Source organism: Callithrix jacchus, chromosome 8 (assembly GCF_049354715.1).
Source record: "Callithrix jacchus isolate 240 chromosome 8, calJac240_pri, whole genome shotgun sequence".
Taxonomy (NCBI): domain Eukaryota; kingdom Metazoa; phylum Chordata; class Mammalia; order Primates; family Cebidae; genus Callithrix; species Callithrix jacchus.
Genome location: NC_133509.1, coordinates 22,506,388 through 22,531,082, shown reverse-complemented (window position 1 = coordinate 22,531,082; position 24,695 = coordinate 22,506,388). Strand labels below are relative to the sequence as shown.

Sequence of the window (24,695 nt, the reverse complement as noted above, 5' to 3'; positions counted from 1 at the left end):
ACACATATACATATATATGTATATATATTTTTTGAGACAGGGTCTGGCTCTGTTGTGCAAGCTGGGGTGCAGCGGCACAATCATAGCTCACTGTGACCTACAAGTCCTGGATTCAAGTGATCCTCCTCCCTCAGCCTCCCAGGTAGTCATGACTACAGGAATGCACTACCATGCCTGGCTATTTCTTTAAGATTTTTTTTTTTTTTTTTACAGAGGTGGGATCTCCTTTCTCTTTCTCTCTTTCTCTCTTCTTTCTCTCTTTCTCTCTTTCTTTGTTTCTTTCTTTCTTTCTTTTGCCTAGTCTGGTCTTGAACTCCTGGCCTCAAATTATCCTCCCAATGTGACCTCACAATGCACTGGGGTTACAGGCATGAGCCACCATGCAGCCCCTACAAAATCTAACTGTTCTCCAGGTGCTTCTTTTGGACCTCCTAGCTAGACTGCCAGTGGCAAATACTGTTTATTATTTTCCAGCATTTATGTTAATGGATTTCCCAGGTTTTACTTGTCTAGGGTAGGGTTTCTCAGCAGCACTATTGATGTTTTGGGCTGGAGAATTCTTTGTTATGGGGCTGTCTGTGCCTCGCAGGGTATTCAGCAGCATCCCCAGCCTCCGCCTGCCACACGCTAGTAACATTCCTCAGGTGTGACAGCCAAAGTGATCTCAGATATTGCCAAATGTTCCCAGGGAGACAAAGTCACCTCCAGGTGAGAACTGCTGACCTGAAAACCTCTGGAACAATGTTAGATCACGGGGATGATCCACACACTGCTCCTGACCTTACTGGGAATACCTCTAGTATCAAAGTATAGTGGTACCCGCATCCTACTGTCTGGGCTGCTATATCACTATACTGTATTAGTCCATTCTCATGCTGCTCTGAAGAAATACCCACGGCTGGGTAATTTATAAGAAAAGAGGCTTAACTGACTCACAGTTCTGCAGGGCTGGGAAGGCCTCAGGAAACTCACAATTATGGCAGAAAACACCTCTCCACGGAGGAGCAGGAGCGAGAAATAGAACCAAGCAAAGGGGAAAGCCTGTTATAAAACCATCAGATCTCCCGAGAACTCACTATCACGAGAACAGAGTGAGAGAAACCACCCCCAGGATTCAATTACCTCCACCTGTTCCCAGCCCACACGTGGGGATTATTACAGTTCAAGGTAAGATTTGGGTGGGACACAGCCAAACCGAATCATATCCTTCACATTAGCATACTGTATCAAAGTATAATTTTCTTTTTCTTTGAGACAGAGTCTTGCTCTGGCTGGAGTGCAGTGGCACGATAGTTCACTGCAACCTGTGCCCTCCGAGTTCAAGCAATTCTTCTGCTTCAGCCTTCCAAGTAGCTGGAACTTCAGGTGTGAGCCACCATGCCTGGCTAATTTTAATTTTTTTTTTTTTTTTTTTTTTTTTTTTTTTTTTAGTAGAGATGGGGTTTCATCATGTTGACCAGGCTGGTGTCAAACTCCTGGCCTCAAGTGGTCTGGCCACTTCAACCTCCCGAAGTGCTGGGATTACAGGCATGAGCCACCACACCCAGCCTGAATTATAATGTTCACAATGTGAAAAGCATGACTTTCATACAAAGAATGAAGGAATATGTATAAGACATTTTTTTTCATTCATAAGGGAGTCAGCAACCGGTGAAGCTACTTCAAGGGTCCAGTGAGCTGAGAGACAGTGTCTGTAGTGCTCCAGGGAGGGCATTCTGAAATGCATTCTGACACAGAGACAAACTTGTTAATATCCTATAGGGAGGCCGGGCACGGTGGCTCACGCCTGTAATCCCAGCACTTTGGGAGGCTGCGGCGGGCAGATCACCTGAAATCAGGAGTTCAAGACCAGCCTGGCCAACATGGTGAAATCCTGTCTGTACTAAAAATAAGAAAATTAGCCAAGCACGGTGTCGGGCACCTGTAGTCCCAGCTACTTGGGAGGCTGAGGCAGGAGAATTGCTTGAACCCAGGAGACATAGGCTGCAGTGAGCCAAGATCATGCTACTGCAGTCCAGCCTGGGCAACAGAGCAAGATTCTGTCTCAAAAAAAAAAAAAAATCCTATAGAGACATAAAACTTCCATCTTTGGGAGTTTTCTACTGGACAGAAATCTGTAAGTTAACATATATATATTCTCAAGTGTATTCATATTGTCAAGTATATTTCCATACATTAGTGGTTTTCAAAGCATGGTCTCAAATTGGAAGCATCAGCGCCACCTGGGAACATAGAAATGCAATGCTCAGGACCCACCTGGGTCCTGTTGAATTAGAAACTCTGGTGTAGGGCCAGCAGCCAGACTTTCCACAAGCCCTGCAGTGACTATCATGCACACTAATGTTTGACAACCACTGCTCTAAATAGTCAAATAATCTGTAAAACAAATATCTATGAAACAATGCTTTAAAAAAGGACACACCACAAACCTTTTTATCTTATTTCTGAATTTAATTATTTTGTGTGATGTTAAATTTGTTGTTTTGTTTTTCAACTTAAGGAAGTTTTCATCTGTTCCTAATTTTCTCTTTTTAAATAAAAATGGTTTTCCAAATCTATTTTTCTCTCTCTCTTTTTTTTTTTTTTGAGACAGAGTCTTTTTCTGTCGCCAGGCTGGAGTACAGTGGCACAATCTCGGCTCACTGCAACCTCCACCTCCCAGGTTCAAGCGATTCTTCTACCTCAGCCTCCCGAGTAGCTTGGACTACAGGTGTGTGCCAAACGCCCCGCTAATTTTTGTATTTTTAGTTCACCATGTTGGCCAGGATGGTCTCGACCTCTTGACCTCGTGATCCACACGCCTCAGCCTCCCAGAGTGCTGGGATTACAGGCGTGAGCCACTGCACCTGGTCCATTTTTCTCTTCTTTATCCTACTGATAGGACAAAATGAAAGTTGAGCCATTCTTACATGGTTTTTTGTTTTGTTTTGTTTTTTGAGATGAAGTCTCACTCTGTCACCCAGGCTGCAATGCAGTAGTGCGATCTCAGCCCACTGCAACCTCCACCTCCCAGGTTCAAGCGATTCTCGTGCCTCAGCCTCCTGAGTAGATGGAATTATACGCACCTGCCACTATACCCTGCTTTTTTTTTTTTTTTTTTTTTTTTTTTTTTTAGCAGAGACAGGGTTTTGCCATGTTGGCCAGGCTGGTCTTGAACTCCTGATCTCAGGTGATCTGCCTGCCTCAGCCACCCAAAGTGCTAGGATTACAGGTGTGAGCCACCGCGCCCAGACTTTTTTTCTTTTTTTTTTTTTGAAATGGTCTCATTATGTCACCCAGGTTGCAGTACAGTGGCGCCATCATGGCTCACTGCAGCCTCCATCCCCCAAGCTCAAGAGATCCTCTCGCCTCAGCCTCTTAGGTAGCTGGGACGACGGGTACGCACCAGCGCAAGTGGCTAATGTTTTGTAGACGCTGGGGTCTCCCTATGTTGCCCAAGCTGGTCTAGAACTATTGGGCTCAAGTGATCTGGCCTTGGCCTCCCAAAGTGCTATGATTACAGGTCTTATGTTCTTAAAATTTTTCTTTGACATGATATAGTAACTTAACATACTGTTGTTTTCAACAGGCTAGTGTTTTTGATTTGTAAAAGAACTCTTCAGAAATGAGCTCATTTTTACCATGAATTGGGACATTCTCCATTTCTTCGTATTTTATAGAGCAGTTTAATTGTCATGGGATCTGTCTTTTGAAAGCTTGAAAGCCTGAAACAATAAAGCCAGCTGCACCTGGTGCATGGGATAGGCATGGAATTGAGGAGAGCATGCAAACTGCAGTCAGCCCTCTGTATCCTCAGGTTCTGGATCCTTGGATTTAACCAACTGTGCATCAAAATTATTCGGAAAAAGTAAAACAATAAAAAAAATTTCAAAATACTTTTTAACAGCTATTTACAAACCGTGTACCTTGCATTAGGCATTATCGCAATCTAGAGATGATTTAAAGTCTACAGAACGATGTGCATAGGTTATATGCAAGTACTATGCCACATTACATCAGGGACTCGAGCATCTGTGAATTTTGGTATCTCTGAGGTCCTGGAACCAATATCTTGAGGTTGTTAAGCGACGACCGTATTCGATTTCTTCTTTGGTTATTAGGCTAGTCTCTAATGTATTTTTGTTGTTTTGTCTTTTTGTTTTTGCCTCTTCAAATCAATGTCGGAAAGTTAACTTTTTGTAGACTACTCATTTGCTCAAAGTCACCCGTAAGCAGACTACCGCTGCAATCTAAGCAACCGATTCTTTTCCCCATCCCATGGGCAAACATTAAGATAAGCTTCTATTGATGTCGAAGTCGTAGGGAGTTTTCCTGAGCATGTAAATGATGACAGCCCTTTTCCCTGGACGCTTAGAGGATTCCTCAAAATGAAATAAAATACACACGCACTTGAAGAAGATATCTGGTTATTTCCTAATCTGGGTGCTGGTTATGTGAGGTCTACAGTTTATGAAAACTTATAAAGCTTTACATTTGTAATATATACAGTTTTCTGTATGTGTATATTTCAAGTTTTCAAAATACGTCTTTTGCCACAGCCCGCAGCTGTGCATAATGGCATTTGCTTAATAGTGGAAAACATGGCAATGACCTGGAACCCTAGCTCCCGGGATCCTACCCGCTCAAGTTAAATGAAATAACTTCCGCGGTCTCTCCTAATGCCTGCATTCGGACCTCTGTTAAACTGCCGGTTAGCGCCGGTTTTTTCCCGGGAAGGGTTCTGGGAGACGGAGGAGACGCAGCAGTTCGCCCTCGCCACCTCCAGGGGGCGGCGGTCCGCTCCCAGCCACACTCGAGCAGGCCCCGCCCACCCAGAGGCCGTGACTCCAAGTCAAGTGACCGTGGAATCAGCTGACCCGGCGCGAGCGGAAAAAGGAATTACCCGGCGCGGGCTTCCTGGCGCGATGGTGAGGCACCGGGGTGAAGCGAGGCCTGGGCTGCTGGAGCGGGAATGAGGGGGCGCCGGTGGCTCCGGAAACGGGGGAGGTTGTCTCCACTGGCCTCTCCGCAAACACAGGGTGTGCGGGCGTGAGGACTGCGAGTCTGGTAGAGAAAAGTCCGCGGCCGCCGGTTCCCGAGACGCGGGCGAGTAAGACAGCGCGGCCGGCGGCTTAGAGTCCCCTTGCCTCCCTGGCGGACGGAAGGGCCCCTGCCTCCCGGGGCAGGAACTGGGGCTTGTCTGGAGCTGGAGTCCTTTCAGGTCTTCCGCAGCCCCAAGAGGACCTTCCAAGGACGCCCACTTCCCCACCCCTGCTGTGGGACTTGGACAGGAGCGTGCTTAGAATCAGGCTCCCTCTTCCATACTGTTGGGAAGCCGCTCCGCTCCTTCCAGAGCCAGAAAGTAGTAGTACTTGGGTTGAGACTCATCCATCCATCCACCCACCCACCCGTACTTTCTGAGCGCCGCGTCTATACCATGCAGTGTGCTGGGCACTGGGAGGACCTCAGCTGCCGAGGGAATTGGCAGTCATAGTTAAGGCTCTCGGGACAGAGACCTAACTGCGCCTTGTGTGTAGGGTTAAGGCGGCTTCCTGAGGATGACTTCAACCTTAAAGGGGGATGGCAGGAGCTGGCTGGCTGAAGCACACTTTCTGTCCCAGGGGTTGGGAGGTAAGGGTGTGAGGCGTGTGTCTTCAGACAGGGAACAGCATGTGCAGAGACTTAGGTCTGAGAGAGAGCATGGCTCCCCAGCAATGAATGCATGTCATATAGCTGGGAGAGTGTCATCTGGAGGTTAGTGAAAGATGAGGCTGGACAAGTAAAGACCAAATCTTCCTGGCTCTTGGGTCACCACAATCAAAATAATGAGTATATCGACTGGCCCCAAAATTTCCTTGTGTGAGGGGCTATTTTAGGAAGTATGATCAAGAAGGGCCAGTCTTCCCAGGTGCGGTGGCTCACGCCTGTCATCCCAGCACTTTGGAAGGCTGAGGAGGGTGGATCACCTCAGGTCAGGAGTTCGAGACCAGCATGGCCAACGTGGTGAAACCCTGTCTCTACTAAAAATACAAAATTAGCTGGGTGTGGTGGCTCATGCCTGTAATCTCAGCTATTCAGGAGGCTGAGGCAGGGGAATCGCTTGAACCAGGGACTTAGAGGTTGCAGTGAACTGAGATAGAGCCATTGCACTCCAGCCTGGGCAAGAAGAGCGAAACTCCATTAAAAAAAAAAAAAATTAGCCAGGGGTGGTGGTGCTTGCCGGTAGTCCCAGCTACACCGGAGGCTGAGGCAGGAGAATCGCTTGAATCCGGGAGGTGGAAGTTGCTGGGAGCCGAGATAATGCCATTGTCCTCCATTCTGGGTAACAGAGTGAGAGAGACTCCGTCTTCTTTCTTTCTTTCTTTCTTTTCTGAATCAGAGTTTGGCTCTTGTTGCCCAGACTGGAGTGCAGTGGCTGATGTCGGCTCACTGCAACCTCTGCCTCCCGGGTTCAAGCGATTCTCCTGCCTCAGCCTCCTGAGTAGCTGGGACCACAGGCATGCATCACTATGCCTGGCTAATTTAAAAAAATTTTTTTTTTCTTTTGAGACAGTCAAGCTTTGTTGCCCAGGCTGGAATGCAGTGGCAGGATCTCAGCTCACTGCAACTCCACCTCCCGGGTTCAAGCAATCCTCCTGCCTCATTCCCCTTAGTAGCTGGGATTACAGGCACGCACAACCATACCTGGCTAATCCTTGTATTTGTAGTAAGTAGAGACAGGGTTTCGTCATGTTGGCCAGGCTGTTCTCGAACTCTTGACCTCAGGTGATCCACCTGCCTCAGCCTCCCAAAGTGCTGGGATTACAGCCATGAGCGTGTTTTTTTGTTTGTTTGTTTAAGAAGGGCTTGTCTGATGATGTGTCACTTGAGCAGAGGCTGGGATGAAATAAAGGATAGCAAGCCACACAGAGTGTAGCAGGCATGGAGGCAGAGCAAGGCTGGTGTCCCTGAGCAGCAGCAGGGAAGCTGGAGTGGCTGGAGCTGTGTGGATCTGGGGAAGAGGGGAGAGAGGTCCCTCGTGTCTGTGAGGCCCAGGACTCTGTTTTATCCCCTGCTGTACCCACAGCCCTTAGAGTGGGAGCTAGCACAGAGAAGGCGCTCAGTTGATGTTCGCTGAGCAGATAAATGCCTGCAATAGACCTCAGCAGGGTTTGGTGGCAAAGCGGGTCAGGCAGAGTTTACTGAACAGCCTGGTGATAGGGGAGAACAAGTGGCCAGAGGGTATTCATCTGTGACAGGGACCAGGGGTCTGTGCTGGGCAGCACTGTGGGAGACACACACGGATCCTGGCCACACCTCAGCCCTCCCTCCAGCCTGATGACCTGCCTCCCTCCCTTGCAGAGGTTCCGGTTCTGTGGCGATCTGGACTGTCCCGACTGGGTCCTGGCAGAGATCAGCACACTGGCCAAGATGGTTGAGTGCACAGGGTCTACTCTGGGGGGAGGAGGGGCGTTGGGGCTGGGGATTGTGGGTGTAGAGGATGGTGAGGTTTCTCTGGGGTTAGGACCTCAGTGCTCTCAGCCTGTGCTACCATGCCTTGTGATACTGATCAGCAGCTGGCCTGCTCTGAGCCAGTGCCTAGGAAGGTGGGGTGAGGTATGACAGCCTGGCTGATAAGAGGACTTCCCTTCCAGTCCTCTGTGAAGTTGCGGCTGCTCTGCAGCCAGGTACTAAAGGAGCTGCTGGGACAGGGGACTGATGTGAGTAAAGACCCAGCACCCTATTGCCCACGACCTTATGACCCCCACTGCCCTCAAACTCTTCACCAGGCCCGGGGAGACGGGTGACCCATCCTCTCAGCCTCTCTGGGCATCTTCCATCCTTCTTTCCAGCCTGTCTGCTCCTTACAGGATCAGACAGGCTTGGAGTGAGGGGCTGGTGATCAGGGGCCTGGCACCCCCTGAAGTTCTCCTTTCCCCATAGTATGAGAAGATCCTGAAGCTCACGGCTGACACCAAGTTTGGTGAGTACCCTGCTGAGTCCACAGGTCCTCGGCAACCCTGGGAACTCGGCATGGTGCTTGGTACAGAGGGGCCCACCCATCTCTCCCAGCAGCGTCCTTAACCTACCTTCCCTAGTGGAAGAGCATGAGGGAAAGAAAGACATTGACAGTACCAACCCGACCCCCCACACTCCCCACCACCAGCTCCTTGTGGGGCAGTAGCAGTGCCTGTGGCTCAGGAGGCCTGGGGGCTTTGAGCTGAAAACAGTAGGGCAATAGGGAGGTGGCTGGGCCACAGTGACACCCCCTGCCCCTCCCACGGGTCCCTCAGAGTCCGGCGATGTGAAGGCCACAGTGGCAGTGCTGAGCTTCATCCTCTCCAGTGCGGCCAAGCACAGTGTTGATGGCGAATCCTTGTCCAGTGAACTGCAGCAGCTGGGGTTGCCCAAAGGTACGGGTTGTGGGTGGGCAGCTGGGCAGCCTGTGGGCCGAGGGCTGCTAGAGAGCGGACCAGGCCCTGTGACCCTGAGCTGTACCCTGCCCTTTCTGGGCCAGGAGCCTGAGACCTGCCTTTGAGCAGCCCGAGCCCAGCCCCCACCTGCTACCTCCAGAGCTCCTCCATTCCACCTGCAGAGCACGCGGCCAGCCTGTGCCGCTGTTACGAGGAGAAGCAAATTCCCTTGCAGAAGCACTTGCGGGTCTGCAGCCTCCGCAGTAAGTATGAGGCCAGCCAGGGTAGGCTTCAGGCTCATTCTCGAAGGGGCATGCAGCATGCAAAGTGCTAGCTCCAGGGAGACGACTTAACCAAGGTGACATACTGAGCAGCCGCAGAGCTGGGGCCTGGCCCTGGTTCTCCTGTCTCCAGCTAAGGTTTCTTGCCATTGAGGTCTGCTGTACGTGATCCAGATTCCTGACTGTTGGGCACCTGCCGTGTTCTGAGCCTGGGTCAGGGAGATGGGAGCTTCTTCGAGGCCACACAGCCTTGCAGGGTTGAGGGCTGAGCCAGGGTGTGGGCTGAGGGCCACTGGCTTTCCTGCCTTTGATCCTGAGAGCCACCCACCTCGTCTCCCAGCAAATAGGTTGGCAGGTGTGGGCTGGCGGGTAGACTACACCCTGAGCTCCAGCCTGCTGCAGTCTGTGGAAGAGCCTATGGTGCACCTGCGCCTGGAGGTGGCAGCTGCCCCAGGTACCCCAGCCCAGCCTGTTGCCATGTCCCTCTCAGCAGACAAGTTCCAGGTCCTCCTGGCAGGTGAGATTCAGCTATTCTTGGAGGGTTAAGGGTTCCTCCCAGATCCTGTCTGACTGCCTCTCGCCTGCCCACCTCTTTCCTCTGCAGAGCTGAAGCAGGCCCAGACCCTGATGAGCTCCCTGGGCTGAGGAGAAGGGAGTTACAGGCCTGTGTGGAGCCGCCTTAACCTATACGGAGTCATGCTGTCTGCACTGCTCTTCAGGAGGTGCCTGGCTTCTAGGAAACTGGGGCCCTAGCTGGGCTCTGGCCTCCCAGATCCCGGCTGCCTGACTTCTCTCTTGAGAGCTCGGCTTAGGGCTCGTGAGGACCTTTCCCAACATTCCCTTCCCTTCCCTTGAAAGGCAGTTGCTGGCCGTTTTCGTGAGCAGGAAAAATAAACAGAAGCAAAAGGAATGTGTACAGGGGTTTCTGTTTGGGTTCAGATCAAGGGTTTTTGTGAGAGAAACGAAAGTGACCTACCGGCCTCCTTGGTCCATCACTCATTTTCTTTTGTCAGTTGCTGATCGAGGCAGGCCACAGGTGAGGCAGACTGAGCACCAAAATGCATCTGCTTGTCTGTTGCGAGGAAATCAGGGTTCTGGCTCCCAAATATGGGATGTTCTTGGCTCTGCTGCCTTTGCCCTCTGGCCCTGTTCTCAGGCTGGCACCACATTGGTGTCCCCAAAGCCAAATGCCCCTTGTAGAGAAAGGAGATTGCCCTTGTTTCACTGCCATCTTTTTTTTTTTTTGAGATGGAGTCTCGCTCTGTCGCCAGGCTGGAGTGCGGTACCATGATCTTGGCTCGCTGCAACCTCCGCCTCCTGATTTCAAGCAATTCTGCCTCAGCCTCCCAAGTAGCTGGGGCTACAGGCGCTCAGTACCATGCTGGCTAATTTTTGTATTGCTAATAGAGACAGGGTTTTGCCATGTTGGCAAGGATGATCTCAATCTCTTGACTTTGTGATCCGCCCACCTCAGCCTACTGCCGTCTTTAGGAAGAGAGAGGTGACCATGTCTGAACCACTCATAGGCAAGAGGATCGGTGTTACGGACCGAATGTTCACGTTCCTCCAAACTTCCTATGCTGAAGCCTCTGTTCACATGCACGTACCAGGTAAGGGCCATGTGAGCACACAGCGAGAAGGTGGCTGTCTACAAGGCCAGGAAGAGGGCTGTCCACAGGAACTGAGTCTGCTGGCACCTTGATCTTGAACTGCCCAGCCTCCAGAACTGCAGGAAGAAATCTGTGCTATAAGCCACCATTCTGCGGTATTGTTACAGCAGCTCAAGAAGACTAAGGCAGATGGGATCCCAGGAGTGGCCCAGGCCAGCCAGGTCTCCTTGTAGAAAAGGCCAATGCCAAGGTTGGCACACAAAGGTGTGAGGAGGACTTGCCTGCAGTATCTTGTGTAAGGAACCTATCAGAATAATGGTTTGCTCCCCTGGCCAAAGATGGGGCAATTTGAACATCGAAAGAGGAAAGTACTGACCCCACTCCTGACTTCTGCTTCTGGGAAAATGAAGTAGGTCTTTTCCCTGTTCCTCTCCCTAAGTACAGTTAACAACCCTGGATGTTACATGTAAAACAAACAGAAAGACTGAGCGACGGAGAACAAGACAGCCTAGCCTGGCTGGGATCCTCAGGACGTGAGACTCCGCACAGCAGAGAAATTTCTGAAATCTGGACCCCACGGCCCAGTCAAGGTGACACAAAACTGATCATCACAGAGCTGTGGGATATACAAAAGGCTAACACTCATGATTACAGAGTCCCAGAAGATAAGAGGGAAGAGAGTGGAATGAAAGAAGTATTCAGAGAAATAATAACTAAAGGCCAGGTGCAGTGTTCATGCCTGTAATCCCAGCACTTTGAGAGGCTGAGGTGGGAAGACTGCTTTAGACCTTGCAGCCAGCCTGAGCGACATAGGGAGAAGTCTCTACAAAAAATAAAAATAAAATATTAGCTAGGCATGGTGGTGCATGCCTGTAGTCTCAGCTACTCAGGAGGCTGAGGCAGGAGGACCAATCACTTGAGTCCAGGAGTTTGAGGTTGCAGTGAGCACTCCAGCCTGGGTAACAGAGCTGAGACCATGTCTCAAAAAAAAAAAAAAAAAAAAAAAAGGTGGTATATATACACAGTGGAATACTATTCGGCCTTTAAAAAGCAGAAGGTTCTGTCGTTTGTGACATGGATGAACCTAGAGGACATCATACTGAGTGAAATAAGCCAGGCACAGAGAGAGAAATACCACATCACCTCACTTATGCCTGGAATTGAAGAAAAGGCCTGGGGCAGTGGCTCACACCTGTAATCTCGGCACTTTGGGAAGCCAAGGTGGGAGGATCACTTGAGCCCAGGAGTTCAAGACCAGGCTGAGCAACATGGTGAACCTGTCTCTACCAAAAATTTAAAAAATTAGCCAGGTATGGTGGCACATGCCAGTAGTTCCAGCTACTTAGGAGGCTGAGGTGGGAGGATTGCTTGAGCCAGGGAGGTAAAGGCTGCAGTGAGCCATGATAGTGCTGCTGTACTCCAACCTGAGTGACAGAATGAGACCCTGTCCCCGCAAAAGAGTTGAATTCATAGAAGTCACCAGTAGAACGGTGGTTAGCAAAGGCTGGAGGAGAAAGGAGGTGGGTTGCGGGGGAAGGGGTGCGAAGTTCCAGTTAGGAGGAGTAAGATCTGGTGATTTGTTGCACAGCATGAGGACTATAGTTAATAACGATGTATATTTCAAAATAGCTAAAAGTGGGTTTTAAATGTTCTCATCACAAAGAAATGATAAATATGAGAGGTAACTGATATATCTTTTTTTGTTATTTTTTGTTTTTTCTTGAGACAGGGTCTCACTCTGTTGCCCAGGCGGGAGTGCAGTGGCACAGTCTTGGCTCAGTGCAATCTCCGCCTCCCGAGTTCAAGTGATTCTCTTGCGTCAGCCTCTGGAGTAGCTGGGACTACAGGCATGCACCACCACACTCAACTAATCTTTTGTATTTTTTGTAGAGACAGGGTTTCACCATGTTGGCCAGCCAGGTGATCTACCTGCCTTGGCCTCCAAAGTGCTGGGAATACAGGCATGAGCCACTGCTCCCAGCCAATTTGATTATTCCATATTATATACATATAACAAAACACAGCGTACCTCATAAATGTATACAGTTGTTATTATTAAAAATATAGATAAACTGATATTCTAAAAACTGTTCAACGAGACCACAGTTGGGCAACAAGAAAGAAAAATGAAAACAGGAAATAAATAAAAACAGTGATAAAAAAATCACAAGGAGACTAGCCTGGGAAGCCTGGCGAAACCCCATCTCCATGAAAAATACAGAAATTAGTTGGGTGTGCTAGTGTTCACTGTTGTCCCAGCTACCCAGGAGGCTGAGGTTGGAGGATTACCTGGGCCCAGGAGTTCGAGGCTGTAGTGAACCATGATCGCACCGCTGCACTCCAGTCTTGAGTGACAGAACAAGACCCTGTCTCAAAAAAAAAAGGAAATAAAACAGTTTATCCTGCCTTTTTAGTCAGGATAACCAAATAGCCCTGGTCAGTGAGGTAAAGCTGTACTTGACAGATGGATTCTATCAAATATATGAAGAATGACAATTAGAAAATCACTATTTCAGGCTGGGCACGGTGGCTCATGCCTGTAATCCCAACCCGCTGGGAGGCCAAGGTGGCTGGATTGCTTGAAGTCAGGAGTTGGAGACCAGTCTTGGCAACATGACGAAACCCCATCTCTACTGAAAACACAAAAAATTAGGCATGGTGGCCCCCATGTGTAATCCCAGCTACTGGGAGGTCGAGGCTGCAGTGAGCCAAGATTGTGCCACTGCACTTCAACCTGAACAACAGAGCGAAGCCTTTCTCAACAACAACAAAAACCTAAAACTTTATTTTCTTTTGAGACGGGATCACAAAGCTAATTTTTGTATTCTTAGTAAAGACGGGGTTTTACCATGTTGGCCAGGCTGCTCTGGAACTCCTGGCCTCAAGTGATTCACCTGCCTTGGCCTCCCAAAGTGCTGGGATTACAAGCGTGAGCCACTCTGCCCGGCCAAAAACCCGAAACTATATTCATTGAACAGGAACTACCCATTTCCTCCTCCTTCCCAGTTCCTGGCAACCACCATTCGACCTGCTGCTTCTATGTGTTTGACTATTTAGATACTTCATAAAAGTGGAAGAATGAAGTATTTGTCCTTCTGTGACCAACTCATTTAGTGCAGTGCCTTCGAGGTTACCCATGTTGTTGCATGTGGCAGTATTTCCTTTTTGTTGTTGTTTAGACGGAGTCTTGCTCCGTCGCCCAGGCTGGAGTGCAGTGGGACGATCTCAGGTCACTACAACCTCTGCCTCCCAGGCTAAAGCGATTCTCCTGCCTCAGCCTCCCAAGTAGCTGGGATTACAGGCACACACCACCAAGCCCAGCTAATTTTCGTATTTTTAGTAGAGACAGAGTTTCACCACATTGGTCAGGATGGTCTCGAACTCCTGACCTCATGATCCGCCTGCCTCCCAAAGTGCTGGAATTACAGGTGTCAGCCACCATGCCCAGCCAGTATTTCGTTTTTTTAAAGGCTGGATAATATTCCATTGTATACCACATTTTGGGGGTCGGGGTAAGGCAGGGATGGGGATGAGGTCTCACCCTGTCATCCAGGCTAGAGTGCAGTGGTATGATCACAGCTCACTGTCGCCTCCTACTCCTAGGCTCAAGAGATCCTCCACTACAGCCTCTGGAGTAGCTGGGACTACAGATGCATTCCACTATGCTCATTCTTTTTTTTTTTTTTTTTTTTTTTTTTTGAGATGGCGTTTCGCTGTTGTTACCCAGACTGGAGTGCAATGGCACGATCTCAGCTCACCACAACCTCCGCCTTCTGGGTTCAAGCAACTCTCCTGCCTCAGCCTCCCGAGTAGCTGGGACTACAGGCGCACACCACCATGCCCAGCTGATTTTTTTGTATTTTTAGTAGAGATGGGGTTTCACCTTGTTGACCAGGATGGTCTCGATCTCTTGACCTTGTGATCCACCCACCTCGGCCTCCCAAAGTGCTGGGATTATAGGCGTGAGCCACCACGCCCGGCCTGCTCATTCTTTTTTTGTATAGACATGGAGTGTCCCTGTGTTGCCCAGGCCAGTCTTGAACTCGTAGGCTCAAGCGATCCTCCCTTCTTGACCTCCCAAAGTGCTAGATTACATGCATGAGCCACCATGCCCAGCCTATATAAAATAAGCACATCAAAAAAATCTGTTGACCTGTTGATGGACATTGAGGTTGTTTCCACATCTTGGGAACAATGCTGCAATGTGTGTTACGTCTTGACTGTGTCGGCAGTTACATGACTGTATTTGTCAAATACTGCAGTCAGAAAGGGGTAAATTTTACTATATGTAAATTATACCTTGATTTAAAGAGAACAACAAAGAAATTGCTCCATAGATTATTTGGTGGTCACAAGGTATGAAGCATACATTTTCTTTCTTTTTGAGACGGAGTTTCACTCTTGTTACCCAGGCTGGAGTGCAATGGCGCGATCTCGGCTCACCGCAACCTCTGCCTCCTGGGTTCAGGCAGTTCTTCTGCCTCAGCCTCCTGAGTAGCTGGGATTACAGGCACGCGCCACCATGCTCGGCTAATTTTTTGTATTTTTTTAGTAGAGTTGGGGTTTCACCATGTTGACCAGGATGGTCTCCATCTCTTGACCTCGTGATCCACCCGCCTCGGCCTCCCAAGAAGCATACATTTTCTAATGCAGAGGTCCGGCTGCCACAGCCCCAGTCTTACCAATTTCAGCCCCCATTAAAGTGGGACAACAGGCTATTGGGTGCCTCCTGATACGAAGCAATTCAAAGTATGAAGCAGTGGCTCCTCTCTATAATCCCAGCACTTTGGGAGGCCAAGGCAGGCGGATCACCTGAGGTCAGGAGTTGGAGACCAGTCTGGCCAACCTGGAGAAGAAACCCTGTCTCTACTAAAAATACAAAGATTAGCTGGGAGTGGTGGTACATGTCTGTTATCGGGACATGTACTCGGGAGGCTGAGGTAGGAGATTCGCTTGAACCCAGGAGACAGAGGTTGCAGTGAGCCGAGATTGCGCCATTACACTCTAGTCTGAGTGACAGAGCGAGACTCCATCTCAAAAAACAAAGTATGGAGCAGCACTTAGGAAGTATCCCTGAATTCATAAATAATCAGGCCTTTAGATCTAATTCCCAGCATGCAGGATGAACCACAGAGGTTCAGTCTGTGACAGTATCAGTGACACCCTGAGGATACATTCAGACAAATTCAGAATGTGATGCAGCATCTTACGTCAAAGGACAACTGGCTGAGACCCTTCAGAAACGTATCATGAAGACAATAAAAAAGGCAGGATGAAGTGGGTGGGAGAGGGGAAGGTAGTTCATCTAGATTTAAAATTATAGGCTGGGTGCAGTGGCTCACGCCTATAATCCCAGCACTTTGGGAGGCCGAGGCGGGTGGATCACAAGGTCAAGAGATGGAGACCATCCTGGTCAACGTGGTGAAACCCCACCTCTACTAAAAATACAAAAATTAGCTGGATATGGTGGTACGCGCCTATAGTCCCAGCAACTCAGGAGGCTGAGGCTCACTTGAGCCTGGAAGGTCGGTGGCTGCAGAGAGCCATGATTGTTGCCTGGTGGACAGAGCGAGACCCTGATATGTGTGTGTGTGTGTGTGTGTGTGTGTGTGTGAGATTGGGACAATTAGGGGAAATCTGGATGTGGATTATTAGATAATATTAAGAATTACTGTTGGCTGGGCATGGTGGCTCACTCCCATAATCCCAGCACTTTGGGAGGCTGAGGCAGGCAGATCACTTGAGGTCAGGAGTTCAAGACTGGCCTGGCTAACATGGCAAAACCATCTCTACTAAAAATACAAAAATTAGCTGGGCATGGTGGCACATGCCTGTAATCCCAGCTACTCAGGAGCCTGAGGCAGGGGAATCGCTTGAACCCAAAAAGTGGAGGTTGCAGTGAGCCAAGATTGTGCACTGTACTCCAGCCTGGGTGATACAGTGAGACCCTGTCTCAAAAAAGGAAGTTATTGTTAACTAATATCTACTATCTCAGATATTGTCAACTAATATCAAGTTATTGTTAACTCCATTTATTTTGGCAGAGGTATTTTCAAGTAAATTAGACAATTCATGACATTACATGCCCAGTACTTTAACATGCATCTTTAAAAAACAATTTTACAAAGCCACATAATTTTTATTATGCCTAATAAAGAGAGGAAGGTTAAGCAGGGAAGTGTGAAGGAGGGGAAATTGTGGCGATGGGTCAGGCACACAGTTAGAATGAAGTGCAGACCCCACACGGAGGCCCTCCCGAGGCCCAGCCAGACCTGACTGGGGCCCTGTTTCCTTCTCTCTCCACCTCCTGGCACTACTCCAGCCACACAGGATCTGGAGTTCTTTCAGTGGCCAATCTCTTTCTACCCTCAGGGCCTTTGCACTGGCTGTTCCTTCCGCCCGAGTGTCTGTCGGGTTTCCTACTTTTTGCGGGCTGGCGCATTTCAGAGACTCTCCCCGCAGAACCGTCTGAAGTGGGTCTACCTCCCCGCCTTTTTTTTGTTGCTTGGCTGCCCTTCCGACCCGGCAGGCAGTGACGATGTTTGTTTATGAGTTGGGTCTAACTGTGCGTTGGTGCTTAGGGTCCCCAGTGCGTCCTTAGGGCCTGCGCGCACTGCGCACCTGTGCACACCCTGCGCGCAGCTGCAGGCGACTCCGCTCGGGCTCGTCGCTGCTGTTTCCTGCTGGGGGTGCCAACCCTGTCCCAGGCTAGCAGGGTGACTTCCCCCAACCGCAGACAGGGGCGACCCGGGGCCTCAGACCTGCTCCCGCATCCGCTGGCGCCGGGCAGTGGGAAGCCAGGTTTCTCCGCCATCTCCCAGCCAGGTAACTGCCCCGAAGCCTGCCCCACAGCCTTCAGCCCCCGAGCTCGGGAACCTCACCTCGAAGAGTTGCCACCGCCTCCCTACACTTCCCAGCGAGGGACTACACTTCCCAGCGATTCCCAGCGCGCTCCCGGGCACCGCCTCTCCTGGCGTTAACCCTTTAGTGGCTGCAGTGGCGGCGAGCGGAACGGAGTGCCGGTTCCCGGGGTGGGGGCGTGCAGGATCGACGTGCGGAGGTGCGCTGTAGGGCTGAGAGGATGGACTTTGAAGGGCCCTGAGGAGAAGAGGAGTCAGGATTAACCGAGGACAGGGTCTCAGCGGGAGCATGGGGAGGGCGGGCCCTAGAGCGCCGCTCCTCCCCAAAACTAGGAATCTGGAGCCTTAGGTTCTCCCTCAAAACAAGCCCTGCGGGCCCCAGGCCCGGGTCGGCGCCCAGGTGCGGGGACGGCGAGGTACAGGCGTCTCCCGTCGCTAAGTGCCCCCTTCCACTCGAGGTACACCTTCGCGTCCCATCCAGAACCGTCCGGCGACAGAGGCAAAGCGGAGAGGGCGAAGGTGAGGAGTGGATACCCCCACCCCAGGCACCAGACGCTGCCCCGGGCCCTTAACCTACCCCGGGCCCGGGGCCAGAGCTCGGGGAGCCCTTCCTGGTGCCCGCTCTCCTCCTGCGGAGCCGTGGGGGCGGCTCCAGCACACGGTGGCATCCCCGCTTCGTCCTGGGCCCTGCCCTGGCCCGGGGGTGGACGCGGGAGTGTCCGGCCCGTGGGGCAGGCCCGGGGATCGCTGCGGCGGAGGGTCGGATCCCGCAGCTGCCCCGCGCCAGGCCGGGCTGCGCTTTTTCCCTGTCTTGTGCCGACAGGTCGGGCGCATCCTTGGTGGGGTGGGGGCTCAGGGAGGGGCGGCCACGCGACCCTAAGACCCTTTCAGATGGTGGGAGGGCCTGGAGAAAGCGACAGCGAGTGCGGAGGGCAGGCTCCCTTAAGTGTCCGGGACAGAGGGACAGCAGGGGCCAAGGCGGAGATGAGAAGAGCCAGTGAGTGAGGGGAGCCGGGAGGAAGCGGGGCGGGAGCCGCGGCCACGCACGGGTTGGAACCTTCCTCTAAACGCGTCAAAAGCTCACGGAAGGAAGCGGTTAGCGGCCCGACTCCCAGCGCCCTGGGCTATCCCAATGTCCCGGGAGGGGACTGGGGGCGGTGGCCAGGCCCGCACTTCCCCGCCAGCCGCAGCTGGCCGCGTGCCCCTCCGACCCTCCGAGTTCTCTAAAAATGGGGCTGACCGCCGCTACCTCACAAGGTCCACGCCGGGCTCATCCTGCTGCCTTCCTCCCCGACAGGACTCCGCCACCCTCCCTCAGGATGCCCGAGGGCCCGGAGCTGCACCTGGCCAGCCAGTTTGTGAACGAGGCCTGCAGGGCGCTGGTGTTCGGGGGCTGCGTGGAGAAGTCCCCCGTCAGCCGCAACCCCGAGGTGCCCTTTGAGAGCAGCGCCTACCGCATCTCGGCTTCCGCACGTGGCAAGGAGCTGCGCCTGACTCTCAGCCCCCTGCCTGGGGCCCAGCCCCCCCAGGAGCCGCTGGCCCTGGTCTTCCGCTTCGGCATGTCTGGCTCCTTCCAGCTGGTTCCCCGCGGGGAGCTGCCACGCCACGCCCACCTGCGCTTTTACACGGCTCCGCCCGGCCCCCAGCTCGCCCTGTGTTTCGTGGACATCCGCCGGTTCGGCCACTGGGATCTTGGGGGCAAGTGGCAGCCGGGCCGCGGGCCCTGCGTCTTGCAGGAGTACGAGCAGTTCAGGTAGGGCCAGCACCAGGTGTGATGAGCATAGTCACGGGCTCCACACCTGGCTCTGTTACTGCCTTGTTGGCCAATGAAGGGCAAGTGTCTGCTGCTTCTCGGCCTCAGTCCCCTTACCTGTAGATCAAGACAGTGTCCCTGTCCTGGGTCAGCTCCCCGAGCCAGTGGATAAGGAAACTCAAAACTAATTGGGGGCTAGGTGTGGCGGCTCACGTCTGTAATCCCAGCACTTTGGGAGGCTGAGGCGGGTGGATCACTTAAGGTCAGGAGGTGGAGACCAGCCTGGGCAACATGGTGAAATACTGTGTCTACTAAAATACAACAATTAGCCAGGCATGGTGGCATTTGCCTGTAATCCCAGCTACTCAGGAGGCTGAGGCAGGAGAATCGCTTGAGCCAGGGATGTGGAGGTCACAGTGAGCCGGGATAGCACCGCTGTACTCCAACAACTCTGTCTCAAAAATTAACTGATGGGGAAGGAGAGAGGAAAGCCAAGCGGAGGATGGGTCGGCACTGCCCTGAGGACAGGTGGCCAGGTAGTGTCAGAGAAGCTGGGGCTCCCACCCTCAATGCCACAGTACCTCTCAGGGCTCCCAGGAGGCTGAGAAGGTGGAGGGGCTTTAACATAAGAGGCTGAGCAGAATTGTTTCAAGGGGGTGGGGAGGGGACTGCCTCATGACACGTTTCCACCTTGGGTTTGTGGTCTCCCACATCCTGCCTGCCCACTGGTCTGTGTCCTGTGGTCTCCTCTGTGCCTCTTCCCTGCCTGCAGGAGGGTGTCACAGCCCCACCTGGGATGTGATGCAGGTCACCTCAGATGGTGCAGTGTTGACAGCTTCTTTCCTCTGAAGAGGAAACATATATGAGTCTGCTTCATGACAGGCCTTGTTCTAAGGGCTCGGGGTACAGCAGTGAACAAGATGAATGTGGTCCCTGCTCCCACAGAACTGATGTTCAGATAGGGTAGGGGAATGAGAAACGGGCAGATGCATGCCTGAGGAAAACCCAACAGGTGAAGGAGGTGGAGGATGACTTGGGCGAGGGTGGGGCTGTACTGGCAGTGGCCACTCTAGGGAGGTGAGCTGAGGCCTGACTGATGAGAATGAGCCAGCCAGAGGAAGAGCATTCAACTGGCAAGAGACGCAGAGGCCCAGAGTGGACTTCTCCCTTTCTGGGGGACATGGTGCTGTTAGTTAGCCCTTAGGAGACACGGATGCCTGTGGGATGGTTCGGGGGTGTCTCCGACGCCTTCAAAGGCAGTGGACTCCTGGCCTCCCCAGACCCCACGCACATTCCCAGGGAAACCTCAGTCTTTGGTCCTGGATTCCTCCCACCTCTGCCTTCCTGGGGAATCATGCCACAAGTAAACTGAGGTTTCTCTCAAACAGTGAGCATTTGCGCTGTTTCCTTAGTGCTTCCGCTGGGGTGTGTGGTGACTGGCTTCCCTCAGGAATCAGGGCACCTCCCAGGAAACCCTTGTACCTTCACCCCAGGACTCTGTCTTCTGGCCCACCCATCACACCCATCAGTCAGTCTTGCCATGACCCTTTCTCTCAAAGAAACAAGATGTGCATCCTCTTCACGGTGGGGAGGAGACCCACAGCCCTTGGAGGCGGGGCGGGGGTTCTAGGGCCCTCACTGGTACCTCACCTATCTGCTGCGCAGAGCCAGAGAATATCCAGGATCCTGAGAAGAGTGGACCCTACCAATGGCAAACCCACATGTAGTCTCACCCACCACCAGTCCTATACAGGGAGCTCCAGACTGCAGACATGAGGTGCTGTGGACAGAGTTCTCATGTCCTGAGGAGTCTGCAGTGATAAACACACAACCTCATATACAACCGCATGCTGCTTTTTTGTTGTTTTTTTTTTTAAGATGGGATCTCCCTCTGTTGCCCAGGCTGCAATGCAGTGGCACCATCACAGCTCACTGTGGTCTCAACCTCCAGGGCTCAGGTGATTCTCCCACCTCAACCTCCTGAGTAGTTGGGACCACCAGGGCACACCACTCAGCCTCTGGCTACTTTGTTAAATTTTTGGTAGCAATGTGGCCTTCCTTGTGGCCTAAGCTGGTCCCCTGGTCTCCAGGGATCCTCCTGCTTCAGCTTCCCAAAGTGCTGGAATTACAGGTGTGAGCCACCACACCAGCCTCGCGTTACTTTTGATCAGCATTTTTCGCCTTTCACAATGAATTTATTTTTGTTTTTATTTTTTGAGATGGAGTCTCACTGTTGCCCAGGCTGGAGTGCAATCGTGCAATCTTGGCTCACTGCAACCTCTGCCTCCCGGGTTCCAGTGATCTGACTCAGCCTCCCAAGTAGGTGGGATTACAGGCACCTCCCACCATGCCCAGCTAATTTTGTATTTTTAGTAGAGACAGGGTTTCCCCACGTTGGCCAGGCTGCTCTCCTGACCTCAAGTGATGTGCCAGCCTCGGACTCCCAAAGTGTTGGGATTACAGGCGTGGGCCACCTCACCCAGCCATCCTTTCACAATGAATTTTAATCCCATATGTTCCCATTTAACAGATAGGAAAACCGAGGCAGGGAGCAGAGGAAGCTCTGGAACTCCCAGCTTCCTTTCCCTTGTACCCAGAAATAGGTTCTCTGAGCCCCTCTCCCCATCCTCTTATGCACCCAGACTGTGTCCCTCCAGGGAGAATGTGCTACGAAACCTATCGGACAAGGCCTTTGACCGGCCCATCTGCGAGGCCCTCCTGGACCAGAGGTTCTTCAATGGCATTGGCAACTATCTGCGGGCGGAAATCCTGTACCGGTCAGCAAGCAGGCATGGGCATGGGGACGGGTGGGCCAGGTGTGTCCACATTCCCCATTGTCTAGCATGGCTTTCCCCCACCGCCACTCCAGGCTGAAGATCCCTCCCTTTAAGAAGGCCCGCTCGGTCCTGGAGGCCCTGCAGCAGCGCAGGCCGGTGAGCCCGAGGGATGGAGCACGTGCTGCCACACTGTGGTGTCCACGCGGGCTGCCAAGCGGATGAGTGGGGTCAGGTGTCCCCAGCTTAGTTCAACAACAGGGGTGGGGAGGGGGTGAATGGCCCAAGGTCCTGCCAAGCTCAGAGGGAAGGTCAGCTGCCTTTACACGGCCCCGTTGACAGGTCCTGCCCCTGCCCCTTCCTCAGAGCCCAGAGCTGACCCTGAGCCAGAAGATCAAGGCCAAGCTGCAGAACCCCGACCTGCTGGAGCTGTGCCACTCAGTGCCCAAGGAAGTGGTCCAGCTGGGTGAGGCCAAAGATGGAATGACCTCTGCTGGAGCAAATTACTGTGTAACCCTGGGGCAGGTGTCCCTCTTTGGGCCTGATTCACTGGCTTGGACGTTTGTAGCCCTAGCTGTCACTCAGTGGACTAGGCCTCACTTGTCAATAGTGTTTCCTGGCTGGGTGCGGTGGCTCATGTCTGTAATCCCAGCACTTTGGGAGGCTGAGGTGGGTGGGATCATCTGTGGTCAGGAGTTCAAGACCAGCCTGGCCAACATGGTAAAACCCTGTCTCTACCAAAAATGCAAAAAATTAGCTGGGCATGGTGGCGGATGCATGAAATCACAGCCACTCAGGAGGCTGAGGCAGAACTGCTTGTACCCGGGAGGCAGAGGTTGCAGTGAGCTGAGATCAGGCCATTGCACTCTAGCCTAGGCAACAAGCGAAAGCTCCATCTGAGGAAAAAAAAAGTGTTTCCTCAACCCATGAGACAGACAGGACAAGGATTCTTTTATATATTCACACACACACACAGACACACACGTATATATATTTTTGGTAGAGATAGAATCTCACCATGTTGCCTGCACTGGGCTCAAGTGATCCTCCCACCTCTGCCCCTAAGTGGCTCAGCCTACAGGCCCACACCACCACACTAGGCTAATTAAAAAAAAAATTTGTAGAGACACGGTCTCCCTATGTTGCCCAGGCTTGTACTGAACTCCTGGCCTCAAGGGAACCTCCCACCTCAGCTTCCCAAAGTGTTGGGATTCCAGGTGTGAGTCACTGCGCAGGGCCAGGACAAGGATCCTTAACCCCCTTCCAGGATGGGAAAGTCGTGGCTGAGTGGGAAGACACCAGCTGAGGTCACATCACCAGAGGAGGGAGAGTTTGGCCCCTGACTCAGTCCATCAGCTTGTGTAGCTGAGGTCTGGGCCAGGTCTAACCAGCCTCCCCGCTCCTCCCAACCCAAGTCTGCCCTCTGATCTCTGCCTGTTCCTTTGTCCCACAGGGGGCAAAGGCTACGGGTCAGAGAGCGGGGAGGAGGACTTTGCCGCTTTTCGCGCCTGGCTCCGGTGCTATGGCATGCCGGGCATGAGCTCCCTGCAGGACCGGCATGGCCGCACTATCTGGTTCCAGGTTGGGCCCTGTTCACACAGGCAAAGAGACCCCATGAGGCTGATGGGTGGAAATGAAACCTGGGGTCACAAGAACTGGGGTGGAGATGCTTGGGGCCTGTCTAGACCTTCCAAGGACCACACTGTTCCCGAGGGTCATGCCACTCCCCTGCCTTGCGTCCCAGGTTCGCAGCCAGTCAAAGTAGCTAAGGGCAGGGCAGCTTTGCTGATGTGGACTCTGACATGGGGGAGATCCTAGAGGCTTCCTAGGGCAGAAGCTACACTGATCTGGAAGGGTGTGTGTGAGTCCTGCCTCTCCCAGGGAAATGCCCCTGCGCCAATGAAGGCTGACTCCTTAATTATCTTCATCCCACTTTAGGGGGATCCTGGACCCTTGGCACCCAAAGGTAAGCTACTCCTAATGTAATAGGCTGAGAGCAGAAAGGACTTAGGGTTACAACACCCTTCTCCACCCTATCCCCCTGCAACCCTGGGAGTTCCCCCCTCGGGGCAGGACAGGACCCTCCAACTCCAACATTAGTGTCCTGCAGGGGGCAAGTCCCGAAAAAAGAAATCCAAGGCCACGCAGCCGAGTCCTGAGGACGGAGTCGAGGTATGGCTGCCTGCTCCGCAGCCTCCTCCCTTGTACTCCTGCCCTGGCTGCCCCCGTCCCACCTCCTCCTCCCCCTGGCTTCGCCCCCCCAGGCAGCTGCCTTACCCTAAGAGGGTGGGGGGAGTGGCGAGTCCTAACCAACCTCTGCAGAGCCCCTTAGGGACCCGTGCCTCCTCCATCCAGGACCGTCCACCTCCAAGCAAGGCCCCTTCCAGGACACTTAGGGCAAAGAGAGACCTTCCTGAGAGAACTGCAACCCAGCGGCCTGAGGCGACCAGCTTCCAGCAGGACCCAGAGGCTCCCAAAATCCCCAAGAAGGGGAGGAGGAAGGGACGACAGGCAGCCTCTGGTAGGCTTTCCTCAGCATCCCCAGCAGCCAGCTCTACAGGAGAGGATGGGACGGCAGCCTAGGAGCCCATGAATGAAGCTGGGAGAGAGGCTGTCAGGGCAGCCCCGGAGTCTGAGCTGACCATCTCACCTCTTCTTCCCCCAGGCCAGCGCAGACCTCGGAAGGCCAAGGCTGACACCCCATCCTTGGAACTGGAGGGGACCTCAGCCTCTTAGCAGGAGGGTCTCCTTGTTTGCACCCGCCCTTTCTTGTTGCCTTGCCCTGAATCTGGGGTCTGTCTGAATTCTCGGGAGTGGGCAGTGTCTGAATTCTTAGAAGGTGCAAATGCCCGACAGCTGCTCCCGGGACAACTGTGATGTTTTTAACTGCACCCCACCTTCCACATCCCTCAAGCTCATGTGAAAAATGCTGTATTTTTAATAAACTGATAAATGTGAACTTGGCACCTCTTGGTCTGAGCTGGCCAGGTAGGAAGGCCTGCTGTCCGGGCCTGGGGACAGGAAACCTACCTCCTCACAGGGCAG

The 24,695-nt window shown here is 52.6% G+C and overlaps 3 protein-coding genes across 34 annotated transcripts; 2 read left to right on the top strand and 1 right to left on the bottom strand.

The window, feature by feature from the left end:
- The first annotated feature begins 4,623 nt into the window (after positions 1-4,623).
- On the top strand, positions 4,624-9,559 carry LOC100406606 (COMM domain-containing protein 4). Of its 12 annotated transcripts, none has more exons than XM_035261890.3 (9): positions 4,862-4,907; positions 5,517-5,610; positions 7,321-7,392; positions 7,614-7,679; positions 7,903-7,942; positions 8,253-8,372; positions 8,555-8,635; positions 8,994-9,170; positions 9,258-9,559. In XM_035261890.3, the coding sequence occupies exons 2-9, from the start codon at positions 5,560-5,562 to the stop codon at positions 9,296-9,298; spliced, it is 648 nt and encodes a 215-aa protein (XP_035117781.3). In that variant the 5' UTR covers positions 4,862-4,907; positions 5,517-5,559; the 3' UTR covers positions 9,299-9,559. The 12 variants fall into 12 exon arrangements, with proteins under 12 accessions (XP_035117778.3, XP_035117779.3, XP_054096464.2 ...); XM_035261889.3 differs by having other exon boundaries at positions 4,897-5,089; XM_035261887.3 differs by lacking the exon at positions 5,517-5,610 and having other exon boundaries at positions 4,624-4,907.
- A 6,723-nt stretch (positions 9,560-16,282) lies between these two features.
- LOC128928898 (uncharacterized) lies at positions 16,283-18,688 on the bottom strand. Of its 2 annotated transcripts, none has more exons than XR_008474676.2 (2): positions 18,373-18,688; positions 16,283-17,361 (listed from the first exon to the last, which is right to left on the bottom strand). XR_008474676.2 is itself a non-coding variant. In XM_054240494.2 (2 exons), exons 1-2 carry the CDS (start codon positions 17,955-17,957, stop codon positions 17,019-17,021), a joined length of 600 nt encoding a protein of 199 aa, XP_054096469.1. In that variant the 5' UTR covers positions 17,958-18,146; the 3' UTR covers positions 16,283-17,018. The 2 variants fall into 2 exon arrangements, 1 of the variants encoding a protein (XP_054096469.1); XM_054240494.2 differs by lacking the exon at positions 18,373-18,688 and adding an exon at positions 17,701-18,146.
- Positions 16,669-24,609, top strand: NEIL1 (nei like DNA glycosylase 1). Of its 20 annotated transcripts, none has more exons than XM_078333759.1 (11): positions 16,669-17,088; positions 17,582-17,642; positions 18,421-18,876; positions 21,534-21,653; positions 21,746-21,809; positions 22,017-22,116; positions 23,104-23,231; positions 23,589-23,616; positions 23,761-23,822; positions 24,006-24,171; positions 24,316-24,609. In XM_078333759.1, exons 3-11 carry the CDS (start codon positions 18,443-18,445, stop codon positions 24,384-24,386), a joined length of 1,173 nt encoding a protein of 390 aa, XP_078189885.1. In that variant the 5' UTR covers positions 16,669-17,088; positions 17,582-17,642; positions 18,421-18,442; the 3' UTR covers positions 24,387-24,609. The 20 variants fall into 20 exon arrangements, with proteins under 20 accessions (XP_078189885.1, XP_078189881.1, XP_035117739.3 ...); XM_078333755.1 differs by having other exon boundaries at positions 21,519-21,653; XM_078333760.1 differs by lacking the exon at positions 16,669-17,088 and adding an exon at positions 17,250-17,323.
- Positions 24,610-24,695: the final 86 nt, after the last annotated feature.

Bases quoted from the DNA above. Each gene is read 5' to 3' on its own strand.
- NEIL1 (XM_035261846.3), top strand. From the start codon at position 18,443: ATGCCCGAGGGCCCGGAGCTGCACCTGGCCAGCCAGTTTGTGAACGAG. The intron at 23,232-23,588 runs GTTGGGCCCTGT...ATCCCACTTTAG, and splicing joins GCCGCACTATCTGGTTCCAG to GGGGATCCTGGACCCTTGGC. The intron at 23,823-24,005 runs GTATGGCTGCCT...TCCTCCATCCAG, and splicing joins GTCCTGAGGACGGAGTCGAG to GACCGTCCACCTCCAAGCAA.
- LOC128928898 (XM_054240494.2), bottom strand. From the start codon at position 17,957: ATGCGCCCGACCTGTCGGCACAAGACAGGGAAAAAGCGCAGCCCGGCC. The intron at 17,362-17,700 runs GTAGGTTAAGGG...TCTTCTCCTCAG, and splicing joins GCTCTGGCCCCGGGCCCGGG to GGCCCTTCAAAGTCCATCCT.
- LOC100406606 (XM_035261887.3), top strand. From the start codon at position 4,659: ATGCCTGCATTCGGACCTCTGTTAAACTGCCGGTTAGCGCCGGTTTTT. The intron at 7,943-8,252 runs GTGAGTACCCTG...CGGGTCCCTCAG, and splicing joins CACGGCTGACACCAAGTTTG to AGTCCGGCGATGTGAAGGCC. The intron at 8,373-8,554 runs GTACGGGTTGTG...TTCCACCTGCAG, and splicing joins GCAGCTGGGGTTGCCCAAAG to AGCACGCGGCCAGCCTGTGC.